The 17,594-nt window shown below is 40.1% G+C and overlaps 1 protein-coding gene across 1 annotated transcript in view; it reads left to right on the top strand.

The window, feature by feature from the left end:
* Positions 1–2,019, top strand: part of LOC111158575 (spermatogenesis and oogenesis specific basic helix-loop-helix 2) — a 50,222-nt gene extending 48,203 nt beyond the window's left edge. Inside the window, exons 10-11 of the mRNA XM_022520696.1 lie at positions 264–520; positions 1,999–2,019. Of these exons, the coding sequence (XP_022376404.1) occupies positions 264–520; positions 1,999–2,019 (278 nt within the window). The remainder of the gene's footprint in view (positions 1–263; positions 521–1,998) is intronic.
* Positions 2,020–17,594: the final 15,575 nt, after the last annotated feature.

Raw genomic sequence — 17,594 nt, 5'->3', positions numbered from 1 at the left:
ACCCACACACAGGCACAGAGATCTCATGCTCCTCGAAAATCTGTCTTCTGATCACACACTAATGCTGATTTATAGTATGTGTTTTGTGCTAACTGCTACTACTAAAAAGTTCACTGTGTTTTTCCATCAGCATTGGCGTGTAAGAGTAGTATAAGTTTGTAACATGAGGAAATGAAATAGAAGACAATTTATTTCAAATACAGTAATTCCAAGTTACAGAGTTTGTGAACACTGATGGATATTTGTTTTCTTTTTTATTAAAGGTCAGTCCAGCTCCACTTCAGAGAATGCAATTGGTGATGTGTATAAAACTCGAATTCCCAGCAAAGCCCTCTCCCTTAATTCCTTCCATGCTGTCAGATACTATTCTAAAGTCATCCCTTCCTATGATGCAGCTGCTGTAACAAATCAGAACATTTCAGTTCATTTTCCATCAGCTGTGCCCAGAGTCTCCAAGTTTCTTCCTCAGCATTGCAATGCTGTGCTGGGCCAGACGTGCACCACACATCCCAACTGTCTGGTAAGTCCACTGGGGTCTTTGGGCAGATTGGATTCTTTCGTTCCAGTCATCAGGAGCCCCTGGCTTGCACTGTGTTGTTCACACTCTGCCCAGAAGTCTTAGACCGGGACCAGGTGTGCTTCACCCTGGCTCTCATTCCCAGGCTGCAGGGCTGGTGTCTAGATATCCAGGATCCGCGCATCTGGATGGGGCACTGCTGGTGTGAATTTAGGTGCCCAGATGGGACCTGATTTCCTCTAGAGCTGATAGAGCCCAGATGGGACCTGATTTCCTTTAACCCCTCTTCTTCTAGGATACCACATCTCATTCAGCCTCACCTGCCTCCCCCTCACCTGCCTCCCCCTCACCTGCCGCCCACCCCCCCTGCTGTTTTATCTCTTCATCTGGCAGCAGTCAGGCTCAGTGAAAATCTGATCTTCCAACACCCACTGGTCTGATTTCAGATCTCATACCACAGATATTTATGGAGCATCCCCTCTGTTCTAGCATTGTGCTAAGCACCAAGAATGAAGTGGATAATAGGTGGGATCCCTGCCTTAGTGTCACAGGGAAGTAGATGTAGAAGCTAGTCATCGTGATACGCACTGGGGCATGTAGGAGGAGCACCCTAGCACATATATAGTATAATCTAGAAGAAATACTATCTAAGCCAAGATCCAAAGAAAAAGAATTAGCCCAGTAGAGTGGTCAGGAGTTGGGAGTGAGGAGGGCAATAGCGTTCTAGAAAGACAGATCAGTATATATAAACAGGAATGTCTTTTTTTTTTAATGTTTCAAGTTTTTATTTAAATTCTAGTGAGTTATATAAGCAGTGGTATATTTATTTTTTGGAAGAACTGTCCTGTTCTAGAAGAAGACCCAAACCAGATTGGCCCATTTTAAATGGACTTCTGATAACCTTAATAGAGTTGCTAATATTTTGCATATTGATAATAACTGACATGCTTTGAGCACGCAATAAGAAATGTGCCAAACACCCTGTGTGCTTATGCAGATGCTCTAATGAATTCCTGATGTGACCCATTGAGGTAGGTGCTGTTATTATTTTCCATACGACATCTATAAAATGGGATAATAGTGACCTTCCCAGAAAACATTAATGAGAAAAATATTTTAAAAATAATTACAAAGGAATTTTGAACTATGAGTTATCTACATATGTAATACTGTTGCTAGTGAACATCAGTATACCAACAGGAAAACCAGGGTAAATGAAAAGGAGATTGTAACTTTTATTTTTTTGTTATCATTGACCTATACTTCTGTGTGTAGTTTTTGTTGGAGAATTGTTGTAAGACAATAATTACTTTTAATAACAATAAATAGCACCTATTTTATTGGTTTTTTTTTCTCCTGAAGTTTTCACATGGTTTTATAAATCAGTTTGTATGGCTTTAAGACGTACAAACTATATTTGTGATATTATGAGTCAGAACAGGCTGAGATTCAATTAATGTGGTTTTCTTTCCCCTTTGCAGCAACAGTTTTGGGCATATTAATAGCACATGTTTGAAATTTACACTCTAAACCACCTGTTGGGTGCAGTTTGACCATACAGGAAGAACGGAACAAAGAAAGATCTTGAAAGCTACACCCAGAGACCTAATATCAAAAGCACTGTAAGGCTTCTGATAAATGTGCTAAAAGCTTCTGCAGACAGATAGCAAAAGTGCTAACCACCCGCTTTCACTGATCTTCATATGTACTTGGATCTCCCCAGCCAGAGCACTACAAGAACAAATGGCCTGGTGACCTAGACTTTTTTTTTTCCTCCAAAAAGATGCCACAATTTATGATCCACTTGATAAAATGAGAAGATTAGGGAGATGCTTTGATACTCTGGCATCACCGAGTATAGATGTTGCAACCTGATTCTTATTTTTAGTATCACTGTGAATTACTGTCGCACATTTCTAGGTGGTATCTTTCTAGATTTGACATTTTAGAGAGCTCCCTTTGTTATTCACCATCCAAACTAAGATAGTTTGAGAGAGGTGTTTACCTCCTCACTTGACTCCTCATGAGTAAATTGACGTGTTTGTTTCTGTATTTCACAATTCCATGAGTGAAATGATAGCTAATAGGTAGATTTTCCTTCCTGGATCTTCAGTTACAGCCTAACAGGCTTTTCTTTGTTTTTCATCTCTTCCTCCCTACCGACATTAGAAAAGACCGCTGAAAATAAGGGGAGAAAAATATTTGTTTTACATTTCACTGCAATGTTCTTATGCACAATTTAAGTTTTATTGTTAAAGAAAATACTCAGTTTTGACCCTGAAAATAATAATCTTTCTTTGTTTTGTTTAGTAAATATGTGTTCCCTCTTTTAGTAGTACAGTGTAGGGACTTTAATTTTACTTTTTGAAAAGTAAGTAAGATTTTTGAAAAGTTTAAAAATTCCTTTAGGCATAGCCTAATTTTTATGTTAAATTGTACAACTTTTCTTTGAAGATGCCATGATGATGGAACCTGTAGATGTTTGACAACTTTATAAAGGAACTAAAAGTTTCCAACTAAGATTGTACGCTTATTATTACAAATGTGTGGTCGACCTACTTGCTTTTAGGAGTAATTGCTTTGATATCATAAAAGAACCTGTTGAGGTATTTTGGGCTCTCGAGATTACTTCCTGTGTTCACAACTGATCTTAATTGTTACTGGGACTTGTACTTTGCATTGGGATTTCCCTAGGTGTACATATGGATTATGAGAGACAGTCTGTGGCTGGGAACTCAGCAGAAGACTTGAAGAGTGAAAGCTGTATGTCCTGGCTCCTTGCTGCTCTTAGTCTCCCTTTCCTTTCAACATGAAGAGCAAGGCTACTAGGTCCATTGTTAAAGCTCTGTTTTTTCCAGTGCTGCTTCCCATTATCCTGAACTTCATGCAAGTGTCCAAATTTGTTTCAAAATTATGTTCTTCAAAGTAAGTTCAACTCTCAGCCAAGGAGGAAGAGTTAGTTAAGCCTTAGCCTATTAAAAAAAAAACAAAACAGTTAAATTGGGGCGCCTGGGTGGCTCAGTGGGTTAAGCCGCTGCCTTCGGCTCGGGTCGTGATCTCGGGGTCCTGGGATCGAGTCCCACATCGGGCTCTCTGCTCAGCAGGAAGCCTGCTTCCCTCTCTCTCTCTGCCTGCCTCTCCATCTACTTGTGATCTCTGTCAAATAAATAAATAACATCTTTAAAAAAAAAAAACAAAACAAAACAGGATTTTCCTTTTGTAGAATCAACTTGGCTGGTCATGAGACAGTTACAGTGTTATTTTTACAATGAAAAAGGTGCAAGGAGTTTGCCTAGAAAAAGTGACAGCTTTCAGGTTTCACACTGATGATACAGAAGACACTGTCCCTGTTTGAACATTTATTGAGCCCTTCCTGTGGTCGAGGGAAATTATTAGACTTTGTCTTGAGGAGAAGGACTTAGTTTCACTCACTTCTGTATCCTCAGTGTCAGCTCTCTTGCTGGACAGATGGATGGATGCACAGGTGCTTAGATGTGGAGCCAAAAGGTATAAGGATCTAAGCTTGAGTAATGATTATGAGAAAGGAAAGCAAGAGACATAGTCAAGCGCTTAGGAATCCATTTGAAGTCAAGACAGGTGGGAGAATGAAAGTTGATGTTTTCATTAATAGTTTATCAGTTTGTTTACACCTATTTCCTTTCCCTCTTACTAATATATGAGTTAGGTGGTCTCCCAATGACAGAAATGACAGTAATTGGTAATGTTTATAAGCACAACTATTGTATGTTTAAAGGAGAACACTCAAATGTTGAATAACTCAAGAATTATTCAGTCATTTATTAATTTGTTCAGAAACTATTTATTTGAGAGGCATTGTCCTAAATGCTGGGAACATAACTATACTTGAAGCATAGTCTATACTTGAAGCATAGTCTTTTTTACCTTCTATATCCAGGAGCTTGGAGTTTGTTGGGAGAGACAGGTAGAACAGAATTACGGTGGAGTTTGGTGGGTGTTCTGACAGGGGAAAATATAAGGTACTACTGGGTATATTAGCATCACATATTCATTCAGGGGACTCATGGGAGGCTTTTAAGGATAGTGACATTTAAGCTATCCTCCTCTCTGAAGTACTTGCCTCCTAATGTTGCTGTGAAGGTTAAATGAGATATGTGTACAAGCCCCTAAAACAGCGCCCTGGCACATACAAAGCATTCAATTCCTGGTGGTGATAATTGTGGTCATAATGATTAAGCCGAGATTTTAAGAACCAGGAGACATAGCTAAGCCAGAAGGTGGAGATGTGGGGATAAGTGAGGGAGATGAGTTTTCAGGCAGTGAGAACTGCTTTTGCAAAGGTACCAAGGAAAGGATTGCATTGCACAAATGGAGGAGTAAAGGAAATTCCACAGGGCTGTTCATGGAGTTCAGATGTGGGATGGAGAAAGAATGGAGCCATGCGATACTGCTTTGATTGAACTTATCATGGTGCTCACTACTGTCATGATATTCACATAATCAGATTTTCCTTTTAGAATCACTGTCCTGGCTTCAGTGAATTAAAGGCAAAATGAGTTGAAGGGGGCTAAAACTAATTGCGGGGGCGGGGTAGCTATTTAGTAATTCAGGAAAGAGATGGCCAGAAATAAGTCATTGGCAGTGGGGATGAAGAGAAGTAGACAAATCTGATGAATGTTAAGGGGGCAGAGTTAGGAAGACTTGTAGATGATCCATTATGGGGTTTGTGAAGAAATAAGGCTAACACCTACGTTTCTGGGTTTGGTAGCTGGACAAGTAGTACCAATGACCACTGAGGGAACACAAGGAAAGAGCATTTGGAAGACGACAGCTCTATGTGGGGATGTGCTGTGTGTCGGATATCCTAATGCAGGGAGCCAAGAGGCATTCAGATTTGTGTAGCACAGGCGGGACATCTGGATGAGAGATGATGTGGTTTGGGGAATCATCACTCTGGGATAGGGGAAATGCTAAAGTTGGGGATACAAACATTAAATAGTGGGATTGGCCTGGATGACTCATAAGGGCCTTCTAACCCTACAAATTCTATTATAATTCATCATAAGGAGTCACTTGGGCAGGCCCATACTGTTTCATAACATTGTAAGTTTCCAGAGATTTGAGATGCTCTGGTAAAACCCTCAAAGGCAGAGGGCACAACTTGCCAGTGACAGCTATGTTTGTTTACTGGTTGTTTTTTGAATTGTGAGAAGTTTCTCTTAATCTCTGAGTTCTGAAAAATTCATAATTTAGGCAATACTGGATCTATTTCTAGTCTGACAAAGTAGCAATGAGCTGCTCAAGTGGAAATCAGTGTTCCCTGTTCATTTCCCATCTGGCTTGCCTCAGGAAGGGCCTTGTCTCATCTCCGTAGGGATTCTGGTGTGACTTCCATATAGGGAAATCACTTTGGATAGGGGCAGCATGTTAAAATGCAGATTCCTAGCCCATATTCCACAGGGACAAATCGGTAGACTTGGCTGGGCTGATGCTGGGGAATCCACATTTTAACACAGCCAGATGTGTTGTGGGTATCTGATTATTCTACTTAAAAACCCAATGCACATAGGGGCACCTGGGTGGCTCAGTTGTTTAAGCATCCAACTTTTGATTTCAGTTCAGGTCATGATCTCAGGGTGGTAAGATCAAGCCCTGTGTTGGGCTCTGTGCTGGATGTGGAGCCTGCTTGGGATTCTTTCTCTCCATCTGCCTCTTCCCCTCCCTCCCCCACTTATGTACACACTCTCTTTCTCTCTGTCTCTCTCTCAAAACAACCCCCCCAAACCCCAATTCATATAAATGGATGCAGATACCCAGAGAGGACACAAAAACAGAATAGACAGTAGAGCTATACATCACTGACTTCCCAACCTGGCAGTGCATCATAAGCACTCGTAGATTTATGAAAACTATACATATCAGGACTCCTATCCCAGAAATTCTGATTCTATATTTCTAGAATGGGGCCTAGTACCTTGCATAGATGATTCTGATAGGCAGCCAGCTCTGGGAGCCACTGTTAGATTTATAATCTGCTAATAACGTGTATGTTAAGGGCTGGTGTTGGGAGGTGATGCACAAGGAGCGTTGCTCTCCTAAACCAGGCAGGTCAGCACCGAGAGGATAATCACTTCCACACTAGTTGACTGAGAAAGGTTTTGCCGAGGAGGTAAGTTTCAGAAACTGCTTTGGTGAGTCAGAAGGATAATTTAGGTAAAACCATTTCAGGCCCGGAGTATAGTAGTGAGAAAACTTAAAGGTTCTAGAGCAGAGCCAGAGAGTTTTGAGTAAGTATAACTAAGAAGAGTGAAAACCAAAAATAAAATAAAATAGAATAATAAAGTAGAGTTTTGCTCCCTTTAGTTCGTATTGATGGCAGTGGAAACTGCTTACATGAAGGCACATTTATAAAATTACTTTCACATTTTATAAAATTACTCTAAAGATATTGTTAAAAGCAGAACGCTACTTTTGCAAAATAATGAACATTGGAAAATATGTCATTTCTTTGAATCCTTGATATTGACATGTCATAACAAATTTTGAGGCCAGAATCTGTTCATTTTCTGTGCAGTTCTTGGGCACACCATTGGTTTTCCCCTTTTCCTTCTGCCAGTGTCCCTGTTATATGGAATAAGGAAGCAGGAAGCCCAGGGGTCACCTTGGTTAATCCGGTTTCAAGAGCTTGTTTCACCACCATGGAAATATGACACTCCCATGGAAGACAGCAAAACCTCTTATCTCTGTATGTTTCAAGGTTCTTTTTACATCCCAGAATAATGTTCTTTCTGAAAACAAAAAGCAGGAAAACATACACATATCACATTGCTTAGTATCATGTATGCTGCTAAATTTTACTCATGAGACTCCAGAAAAAAAGATTTTTCGTATTTTGCTGGAAGCAAAGATTTCTAGAAGTCAGATTACAAACTAAGTGGGCTTGAACACTGCTGGGAGAAACTTCAGGGAAACAGACTTCAAAAATGCACAGATAAACTTGTTCTGAAAACTCTGTTAAACCGTATTTCCTAAGAAGTCCCTGCAAACAGATATTCCTTTCCGCTTATTTCTTCCCCAAATAGTCTTAAGGCTATGTGAGAATGTTGGAAGGAGAGCGTTTTTTTCAAACACTGAATTCTGTCTCCTTCCATCCTGTCTCACTCAGGCTGTTTTCCAGTATCTCTCAAAATAATAGCCACAATCTTTAAAAATTCTAGGGCTTGGGCCTTTTTTTTTTTTTTTTAAAGATTTTATTTATTTATTTGACAGAGAGAGACAGACAGGGAACAAAAGGAGAGGGAGAAGCAGGCTTCCCACTGAACAGGAAGCCTGATGCGGGGCTGGATCCCAGGATCCTGGGGTCATGACCTGAGCTTAAGGCAGATGCTTAACAACTGAGCCACCCAGGCTTAGGCCTTATGAGAGCCCATGCCTCTTTTAAACCCCAACAACAGCTCTCAGTACCACAAGCACTGTGAAATGTCTTTCTCAGTTCTTTTCCCCCATAGACCTGAGGTTGATCTCAGTTTTGAACTAGAAACTACTGGAAAGAAGAAAATCTTTCCATAGCCATGTATATGTCAGGGCAGTTGCAGAGAAATGAGAATAAACCTTAATTCCTCCCCCTCCCCCCAACCCACTGCTTTGGTCTTATACTGCCTTTCTTATGTTGTAGTATTCTAATACTCTTAAACCTCTTGTTTATAAAGTATTAAGGGGTGAAAACCCCACAGGATTCACTTCCCTATAGGTAATTATGTTTTTTAAAATACTTTTTTATTTTATTTACTATAATAAAAAAAGGCCAATATAATTGAAGCACTGGTTTTTATCTCCTCGTGGAGCGCTGTAGACCTACCCTTTTATGACATCTAATTGGTAAAATAATGATTTTAAATGTCTTGCTAAAAAGACTCCAGAACTTTTTTCCAGCGTAAAAGGATGTTCAATTCTTTTATAGGGTTAGTGGGTCCAGACCTGGACCAAAATGTCTTTAAGCTTTTGATAGAGTCAAAGGAAGACGTAATGGGGGAGATACCAATTATTTCTTTTTCTTTAGAAGTAAAAAATAGTGTTTGGAAAACTTGAATATGAGCATATTATCTTGGCATTACAAAAGCCTCTTTAAAGGGTTAATCCCAATCTTAAGTAACTGAGAAAGGACTGCAGGATTTGCTCTAATCTCAAAATACTCCCTTGTTTCTTGTCATGTGAGAAGCATTGTATATGGGGAGGGGAATTCCTTTCTTGACCATCATTGCCCTCACCCTCTATAGCAAGAGCTGAGTTTCAATGTAAATATTATTACTGGCCACAAGACTTCCCAGGTCCTTTTTAAAAACTTCGCCACAGAACCTGACTGGCAGAGAATGTGTTTGTACTTAGTATCGCTATCAATTCTCCCTAAAATGGAAAACCTACAACAAAGGATGCAATAAAATGCTGCTCTCAGGGCGGGGTTGTGTCAGCCCAAGGGGCAGTTACAGGAAGATCATGTTGAAGGATTTGTACTTACAACCTTGGCTCTGGTCCAGATAACGCTGGGAAAAATACTCCCAGTTCTCTAGCTCTGCAGCAAATGATGTAAAATCATGCTACAGGGAGGCAAGGCCTCTGGCCTTGTTTGGGGAAGATGAACTTGAAGGTGCTTGTATGAATGGTTTGGTTGTTGAGACTCAAAACAGTTTGCAAAAAGAGGGTACCTAACCAGGTTAACTGCATTAGAGAAATTGAGTTAAAAATATTAAATCTCAGCTCCTAGAATTGGCTTTGTGTCATTTGGGTATTTCCTTCAAATGCTAATGGAAGCTCAGGAATACTACTGGCAAAGCCAAGCTAGTCACAGCAGGCTTCCAGCTAAAAATTATTTTTCACTGTCTACACATGGATATTCTGTTACCTCTTAAAGGCAAGGCAAAGCTGTTGGTGATTGTGTTCTTTCTAGGGCCAGTCCAGGCTTCCAATAGTATGTCCCGAATACGACTTGCTCTTTTACATTTCCCTGGCCCTCACCTCTTCATCATCAATGTCTCATGCTCTTGCTCTGTTCACCTCTGGGTGACTGCCTTACACTTGAGCCCCTAAGCCTCCCAGAGTGGCTGAGTGGCTTGGAAGAAACTTGAGGTTAGAGGTCAGAGAGGCTTGATGGAAGCCTAGGTCCACTACTTATTAGTGGCATAAAATTGAGCTAATCATTTACTTAGTTGCTCCTGTTTCCTCTTCTGTAAAATGGAAGCGATAATATTCACTTAGTTGATCAGGTTCTGAGGACTGAAAATAATGTTTGTAAAGTTCCTGGCATGCAGTAGAGCCTCCCTAAGTAGTAGTGGCTATTATTTTGCTGCAAGAGAATTTTTGCTTCCCTTCCTACAGCGTCTCTGCTCACCAGAACATGTCCTACACAGGAGGAAGAAGAATCACAGTTCTCAATATCATTTTATGCCACTCTTCCAGCTTTGTAGGACCCTAAACAGTGAGGGTCTCTCTCCAAAGCTGCCTTCCTTCCTCTGTGACTAGCCAGAGGGGCAGAACACTCATAGGTGAGGCCCTCTTCCCCATCGCCCACCACTCCCCACACCTCCCACTGGAGTCAGGCTGAAGCATTTTTGTAGCAGGAAGGGAATAGGCAGTTTGGATTCTCCACATGATTCTAGGGTTGCTAGGGGCCCTACTCCTGGGTTATTAATCTCCAGGTCCAGGGTTTCTCTTCCAAACCATAATATGTCAGCTTTAGGGGCTCATTTATGTGAGAGGCGGCATGGCACATCGGAATCCCAGCTCCATTGCTTCTGGTCTTTATTTAGGGCTCATGAGGACTTAGGTTCTCTGAAACATTGTTTTTCTCATCTGTAGAGCTAATACCTAACTTGCAAGTTTGTTCTGAAGGTTAGAGAAAATGTACACATGTCATTGAGGATAGTACCTTTCCCATAGTAGGGGCTCAATAAAGAAAACAAATGGCTCGTTATATTTTCTTACTCCTTTTTGTGCAAGGTTTGCTCTCTGCCCCTTGTTTGCTGAAAGCATGCAGCATACCACTGGTCGTTTCCCAGCATAATTTCTGCTTTCTTGCTTTTCTTTTCTTTTCTTTTCTTTTTTTAAGATTTTATTTATTTATTTGACAGAGAGCGAGATCACAAGCAGGCAGAGAGGAAGGCAGAGAGAGGGGAAGCAGGCTCCCCACTGAGCAGAGAACCTGATGCAGGGCTCAATCTCAGGACCCTGAGATCATGACCCGAGCGGAAGGCAGAGTCTTTAACCCACTGAGCCACACAGGCTTATTTAGACCCACAGACATCAACCAACACTAATCATTTGTAGCTTTTTGATCTTTTCAAAGATTTTCATTTGTTTTATAAAAGTAGCATGGGTTTATAAAATTGAAACAAAATTTTATAACATAGAGTAAAAATCTATTTCTTCCCCTGAAATCCTGCTCTCTCTGGAGGTAACCACTCTTAACAGATTGGTATGTTTCCTTCTAGATTTTCTTTTATGCACCCAAAAACATGTGAATTATGCATATGGAGAGACATTTAGATTTCTTACAAAATTAGAATCGTATAATATTCTACATTCATTTTTTTCCCCCTACTTAACTTGTTTACAGACATTTTCCATACCGGTATGTGAAGACTTCATTCTTTTAAATAGCTGACTTTGTGTTCTATTTTAAGAATATCTCAAAATGTTTTTACTCGTTTCCCAATGACAGAGATTTATTTTTTCTTCATTTTTAAAAATTTTTAAAAACTATTACAATAAACAACATAATTATTTCTTTGCATGGTTATGAAAATACATCTGTGTGATATATTCAGCCAAGAAATACTTATTACTAACCCTCCACATAACAGCACTGTTCTAGCAAACTCTGTAACTTTAAGGAGCTTAATTTCTAAGGGGGGATACCTGAAATAAATATAAAATGCCATGGCTGCTAGTCATGAGCTGTGATAAATACCTTAAGGAAGAGAGAACGTGGGGATAGGGACAGTTGGGATGCTATTTTAGATAAGCAGGTTGGGGGAGGGAAGTTGAAAAGTTGGCATTTGGAAGAAATTTGACTGAAGTCCTATAGCAAGCCGTTTTAGTGATCTGGGAAGAGCGCATTCCAGGTAAGAGGCACGGGGACTACAAAGGCTCTTGGGGGGCTCTATTTAAGGAGGAGCAGTGAGGACAGTGAGGCTCTAATGGAGAGAAGAGAATGATGTAGATCCTCACAGGCCTGTGGTTTCTTAACAGATGGAAGCCAGTCTAAGATGGAGCAGGGAGGCACATGATCTGAGGTACATTTTGAAAGGGCCAGTGTGACGGCTGGGCAGAGCACAGACTGGGGACCCAGAGCAGAAGTGCAGAGCTGCAGTTAGAACACTCAGTACAAGTGCCGGGATGTATTATTAAAAATAGTGGTTTGGATGGCCGAGTGAAGATACAAATCTGATGGGAGGGGTCCGAGAGAGAATGGGAAAAGATGTATAGGCATCAAGAATAGACAGCTGTAAATGGAGTTTTGCCATGAAGGAGGGTTGGGAAATGGGGTAGTTGCTGGGAGGTATGTGTGGTTAGTAGAAGAAATTTCTGCATGTCTATATGTTGATAGATATTATCCTGTGAGGAAGGACATATTTATAATGCAGAGAGGTGAGGTAATGCTGGGGCAACTTCTTTGAGTAAGCCAGAGGATTTCGGAGACAAGAGCAGAGGTGTCCTATGGGTGGTGGTAGGAGGGAAGGCAACATACATGGGCCCAGGTGCAGGAGAGAAGATAGATGTGATGGTGGGAGTTTTGAAAGGCTGAAGAAGAGATGAGGATGTTTGACATCACTTTCTAGGAGAATGGGAGTGTGAATGAACTATGGCAGCATAGGGTTGCTGTGCCTTCCCTTGAAGCATGTGGTCATGAACCGAAGGGAGACCAGTCAGCCCATGTTTGGGTGGTTTTTTTCTCCAGGCAGATTCAGCTGCCTGGAGGATGGTGTTCAATAGGCAGAGATATAATTGGGGTCTCAGTAAGCACTTTTGACAGAGAACATAGGGTCTAGAGAGTCAGTGGAGTGTACAAGAAAGTGAAGATAATGAAGGCACAACATAATGGGTGAACTTACCGAAAGCCTCTGTTGTACACCTGAATCTAACTTAACATTGTATGTCAACTGTACTAAATATATATATATATATATGAGTGTGCTCATGCATATGTGTGAGGGGGAGGGGCGTAGGGGCAGAAAGAGAGGGAGAGAGAATTCTAAACAGGTTCCATGCCCAGTGTAGAGCCCCACGTGTGGCTAGATCTCATGACCTTGAGATCATGACCTGAGCCAAAATCAAGAGTCAGATGCTCAACCATCTGAGCCACACAGATGCCCCTCCCCCCCCCCCCAAGTTTTTTTAAGTGTCGTCCGGGGGTAAAAAAAAGAGCCAGGGAATGTTGGCTAGGTAAATGTGGAAAGGACACTGTGAAGAGGATGAGTGGATTGAGGTCTTTGTCCTGCATGGATAAAAAAAAAAATTGTTGGCATCACAGCACTAGATAGAGCACTGAGATATAAGGATAAGGTGGGGGTAAGATCAGACATAGTGGTTAGAGAATGGGATATTCAACACAGTGAGTATGGAGTGGGTGCTTTTATTGATATAACCTTGGGAATGTTCTTTCTCATTTGTAAGAAAGTGATCATACAAGGTTATTGAGAGAACACATACACCAGTAACTATAGCAAGGCCTCGTTTATCCAATACTGTCAGCAGTAGAGAATTATATTCTGGAATATGAACATTCCAGAAAACAAATACTTAAGGCATATGCTTTATTTTAATAATTTTGATAAGATTCTTTCTAATGGCCATTTAACTGAGTAGCTTCGATCTTATCACTAAGAGAGATTGTACTTGAATAGAATATGTGCACAGAGAGAGAAAGAGCACAAGAAAATGAGAGAGATTGTGTACTTTAAGGAAGTGCCAATATTTTCAGAGAGGAACCATTTCCAGGGAGTTAGATTTTATAAGGTAATAAATTTCTGCTTTTATAGCAGATGTAGGAAGAGGACTCTATTTGCTGATCAGTTGTTTATTTCCAGTCAATGGCAATTAGTAGGAAACTAAAGATACAGAAACACAGTAAGAGACCCAGATTAATGTCATCCCAGATACAGAGTTCAGGAATACAAAGTAAGTGCCAAGTACTCAATGTACTGAGGAAGAAGGATAAGTCCTTAGGTTGATAGAATGTGACTGGATCCAGATGAGCCCTCCTCTTGAGTTGAATGGTAAATACTTTAAAACGAGAGGATAAAGTTAGCCTTTCCAGTATGTTCAGGGAAAGTAGATTATTCCAGAAACAGTGATGGGACCACTGCTAGCTATGGGAGAAAAGATAGAAGCAGTAAAGCTGCATTCCTACCTCATTCAACATAATTAATTCCTGATATATTAAAGAGTTAGAAATCAAAAATCAAAACCAGAACAGTTATTAAAGAAAACAGATGTATGTTTTTATAAATTTGAAGTAAGGACTTCTTTTAAAGAATGGTTATGAAACCCAGACCCATGTGATTAAACATAGACGCACACACCATATTTTCAATTAATATGACTGGCAAATGGCTTGCTTCTCTAGCATATAAAGAGCTCTTTAAATCAGTAAGGAAAAGACAAGCAACCAGAAAGAAAAAGGACAAAGTTAATAAACAACATTTTCATAAAGAAGCATAAGGAAAACAAATTTATGAAAAGATGTTTATGATAATCTTTTGATAAAGATAAACAATGAGCTATTTCCCCACTACTAGATTCGGCAAAGGTTATAAACTTTAACTCAGTATTGGCAAGGGAGTGGGGAAAAACTGTCACATATGGACAGGAATTTAAATTTGCATCACCTTTTTGGCAATGTTGGTCAAAACTTTAAATGTATGTACTTTTAATTCCATAATCCCGTACCTCGGAATTCAGTATAAGTTCAAGACCTTTTCCTTCAGAGGTGACATAAGGGCCATAAAGACAGCTTGCCTTTTTCCCTCCAATCACAACACAATCTGCCCCACCACTACAAGGGAAACCAATCCCCACAGAGCCAATAATGAGAAACAGTTTCCCCTAATAGGCCATGGGGACTAACTAGACCCATGCTTATTTAATTTAGTCTCCACCAGAAGTCCTAAAGTTCTCAAGTTACTCTCCCACCATTATAGCTCTTGACATATCCTATTTGGATCCAATCTCTTCTGGAATCCAGTCATCAGCAAATTCCTTTGTGCCATATTCCTTTCTAAGCCTCACCCTCTATCCGCATTCAGGGTCTTATCCCCTCCTGACTACTCAAAGACATTCCTCTAGCAATTGTTCTCACCCCTTCTTGAACACTGGATAGTCCCTTAATACAGAGTAAACCTCACAGCACAAGCAACATGCTTTAATATCTCCCGTTAAAAAGAAAAAAAACAAAAAACAAAAAAACCCAAATCCCAAAGGGTGCCTGGCTGGCCTAGTTGATAGAACATGCAACTCTTAATCTTAGGGACATGAGTTCAAAACCCACCTAGGGCAGGGATCCTACTTAAAAAGCAAACAAAAATCTTTTGACTCTTCTTCCTTCTCCACACTCCAGTCTCCCTCGAAAATCACTGCCTTCCAGTCACCACTCTGGTTCTCTAGTCTCCTTCAGAGGAAAACTCCTTGAGAGGATTGTTTCATGCTTGCCTTCTTCACCACCTCTCATTCTCTCTCTGTAAGCATTTTTACTGAAGTATAATTAACCTCTTGGAAGGTACACAAATAGTAGATCTACAACTCCATGAATTATCACAAAGCGGACATACAGTGAGCCAACACCCAGGTCAAGAACTAGAACACTCTACACCCGAGAAAACTTATTCCCCTCTTCTGCTTACTATACACTCCCTCCTCCCCCAAAATAACTGCCATTAATTTTAACACATCATTTTGCCTCTTCTGAAAAATTGCTTTGGAATAATATGTATTTATGTGAAATAATACATATTTCTTTGCGCATATTTTCTTTTGCCCATTATTATGTTTGTGAGATTTAGTCAAGTCGTGGTGTGTATCAGGGGCTGGAACACATCCGACCTAGTAGGGCCTGAGGATTTATTTTCTGAGTGAAATGAAGCCCTTGGAAGGTTTTAACAGAGGAGCAACAAGATAGGATTTTTGTACTAAAAATCTCATTCAGCTGCTACCTTGAGAATAGATTGAGCTGGAGAGTGAGGGTGAAAATGAAAGCAGAGAGATTGGTTAGGAAACTGTTGCAACAATCTGATCACATTTTTCTCCAGCTTTAAAAAGAAGAGGCATTTTAGGTCAGTCCCTCAGTGGAGCTAAACAAAGCAATAATAAACCAAGCTCAGTGTTGGACTGCAAAAATTAGGCCAGCTAACACAGTTTAGGCCCGGGAAATAATTAACACCTTCACAACAAAAATAGCCTTTGGAAACAACTGTAATTTAAAAAAAAATAAAATAAGATCATTTATAGCTGAGAATAAATAGAAGCTTCAGTATTCTGAAAATGTGTTTCTTAAAAGCAATTAATACAGTATCAACACAAAAAACATACTCAAGGTCTGAAAAACAAACTAATTTCAGCTCCTGGGGGAAGGACAAGATGGTAATGTTCATCAAAAACTGATTGATAAGCAGTATTAAATGTATAGATTCCCTAGACATACATATTGGAGATACAGTAACACACTATCCAGCATTTTGCATTACTGTTTACATTTACTCTTGTTACTCTTAGCACTTGTGGCAAGGAAAAAAAACCACAAAGATTTGTTTTCTTGGTAAAAAATGTTTTTACTTTTATTTTTTAAAAGATTTTTATTCATTTGAGAGAGAGAGAGCTCAAGCAGGGGGAGGGGCAGAGGGGAAAGAGAGAAGCAGGTTCCCCACTGAGCTGGGGCTCCATCCCAGGACCTGGAGATCATGACCTGAACCAAAGGCAGAGGCTTAACCATCTGAATCACCCAGGTGCCCTGGTAACAAGTGTTTTTAAATGACTAGGTTGAAACCAAGGATTACATATGGTTGGGTTTTCATCTATCACTGCATGTTTTGTCTTGGTCCTGAGAGTTCTCAGCTTTTGAAATGGAAATTTTAACATTTTTACTCAGATCCAAATATTTGGTTCTGTGTTGGTTTTCCGAGCACTCTGGACAGGAAACAGGGCTGGACTTGATGGGTTTTATATCTGAGAACATGACAGACCCCAAATGAAACCATACACAAATATCAATTCAAAATGGATTAAAGATTGATACCATAAAATTCCTAGAAGTAAACATAGTTGGTAAGCTCCTTGACATTGGTCTTGGTGGTACTTTTTTTGGATTTGACACCTAAAGCAAAGGCAACAAAAGCAAAAATCAACAAGGGGACTACATCAAACTAAAAAGCTTCTGCGAAGGAAACCAACAAAATGAAAAAGCAGCTTGTGGGATAGGAGAAAATATTTGCAAGCTACACAGCCAATAAGGGGTTAATATCCAAAATGCACAAAGAGCTCCTATAACTCAATAGCAAAAAACTAAACCAAAACAACCCAATTTAAAAGTGTGCAAAGAGCGGGGCACCTGGGTGGCTCAGTGGGTTAAGCCTCTGTCTTCAGCTCAGGTCATGGTCTCAGGGTTCAGGGATCAAGCCCTGCATCAGGCTCTCTGCTCAGCAAGGAGCCTGCTTCCCCCTCTCTGTCTGCCTGGCTCTCTACCTACTTGTGATCTCTCTCTGTCAAATAAATAAATAAAATCTTTTTAAAAAATGTGCGAAGAATCTGAATTTTTCTAAAAGAGTCATACAAATGGCCAACAGATACATGAATTAACTACATACCTACATTAATTAATGTATGTACATTAGTACATGAATTAGCTACATACATACATTAGCTCAACATTGCTAATCTCAGAGGAAATGCACATCAAAACCACAATGAGCTATCATCTCACATCTGCTAGGATGCCTATTATCAAAAGACAAGAGATAGCAAATGCTGGCAAGAATGTGGAGAAAAGGGAAACTTCACGCACTATTGGTGGGAGTGTAAACTGGCATAGAAACTGTAGAAAACAGTATGGAGG

This window comes from Enhydra lutris, unplaced genomic scaffold, assembly GCF_002288905.1.
Source record: "Enhydra lutris kenyoni isolate GAN:26980312 unplaced genomic scaffold, ASM228890v2 scaffoldscaffold60, whole genome shotgun sequence".
Taxonomy (NCBI): domain Eukaryota; kingdom Metazoa; phylum Chordata; class Mammalia; order Carnivora; family Mustelidae; genus Enhydra; species Enhydra lutris.
This window is presented reverse-complemented; position numbering and strand designations above follow the sequence as displayed.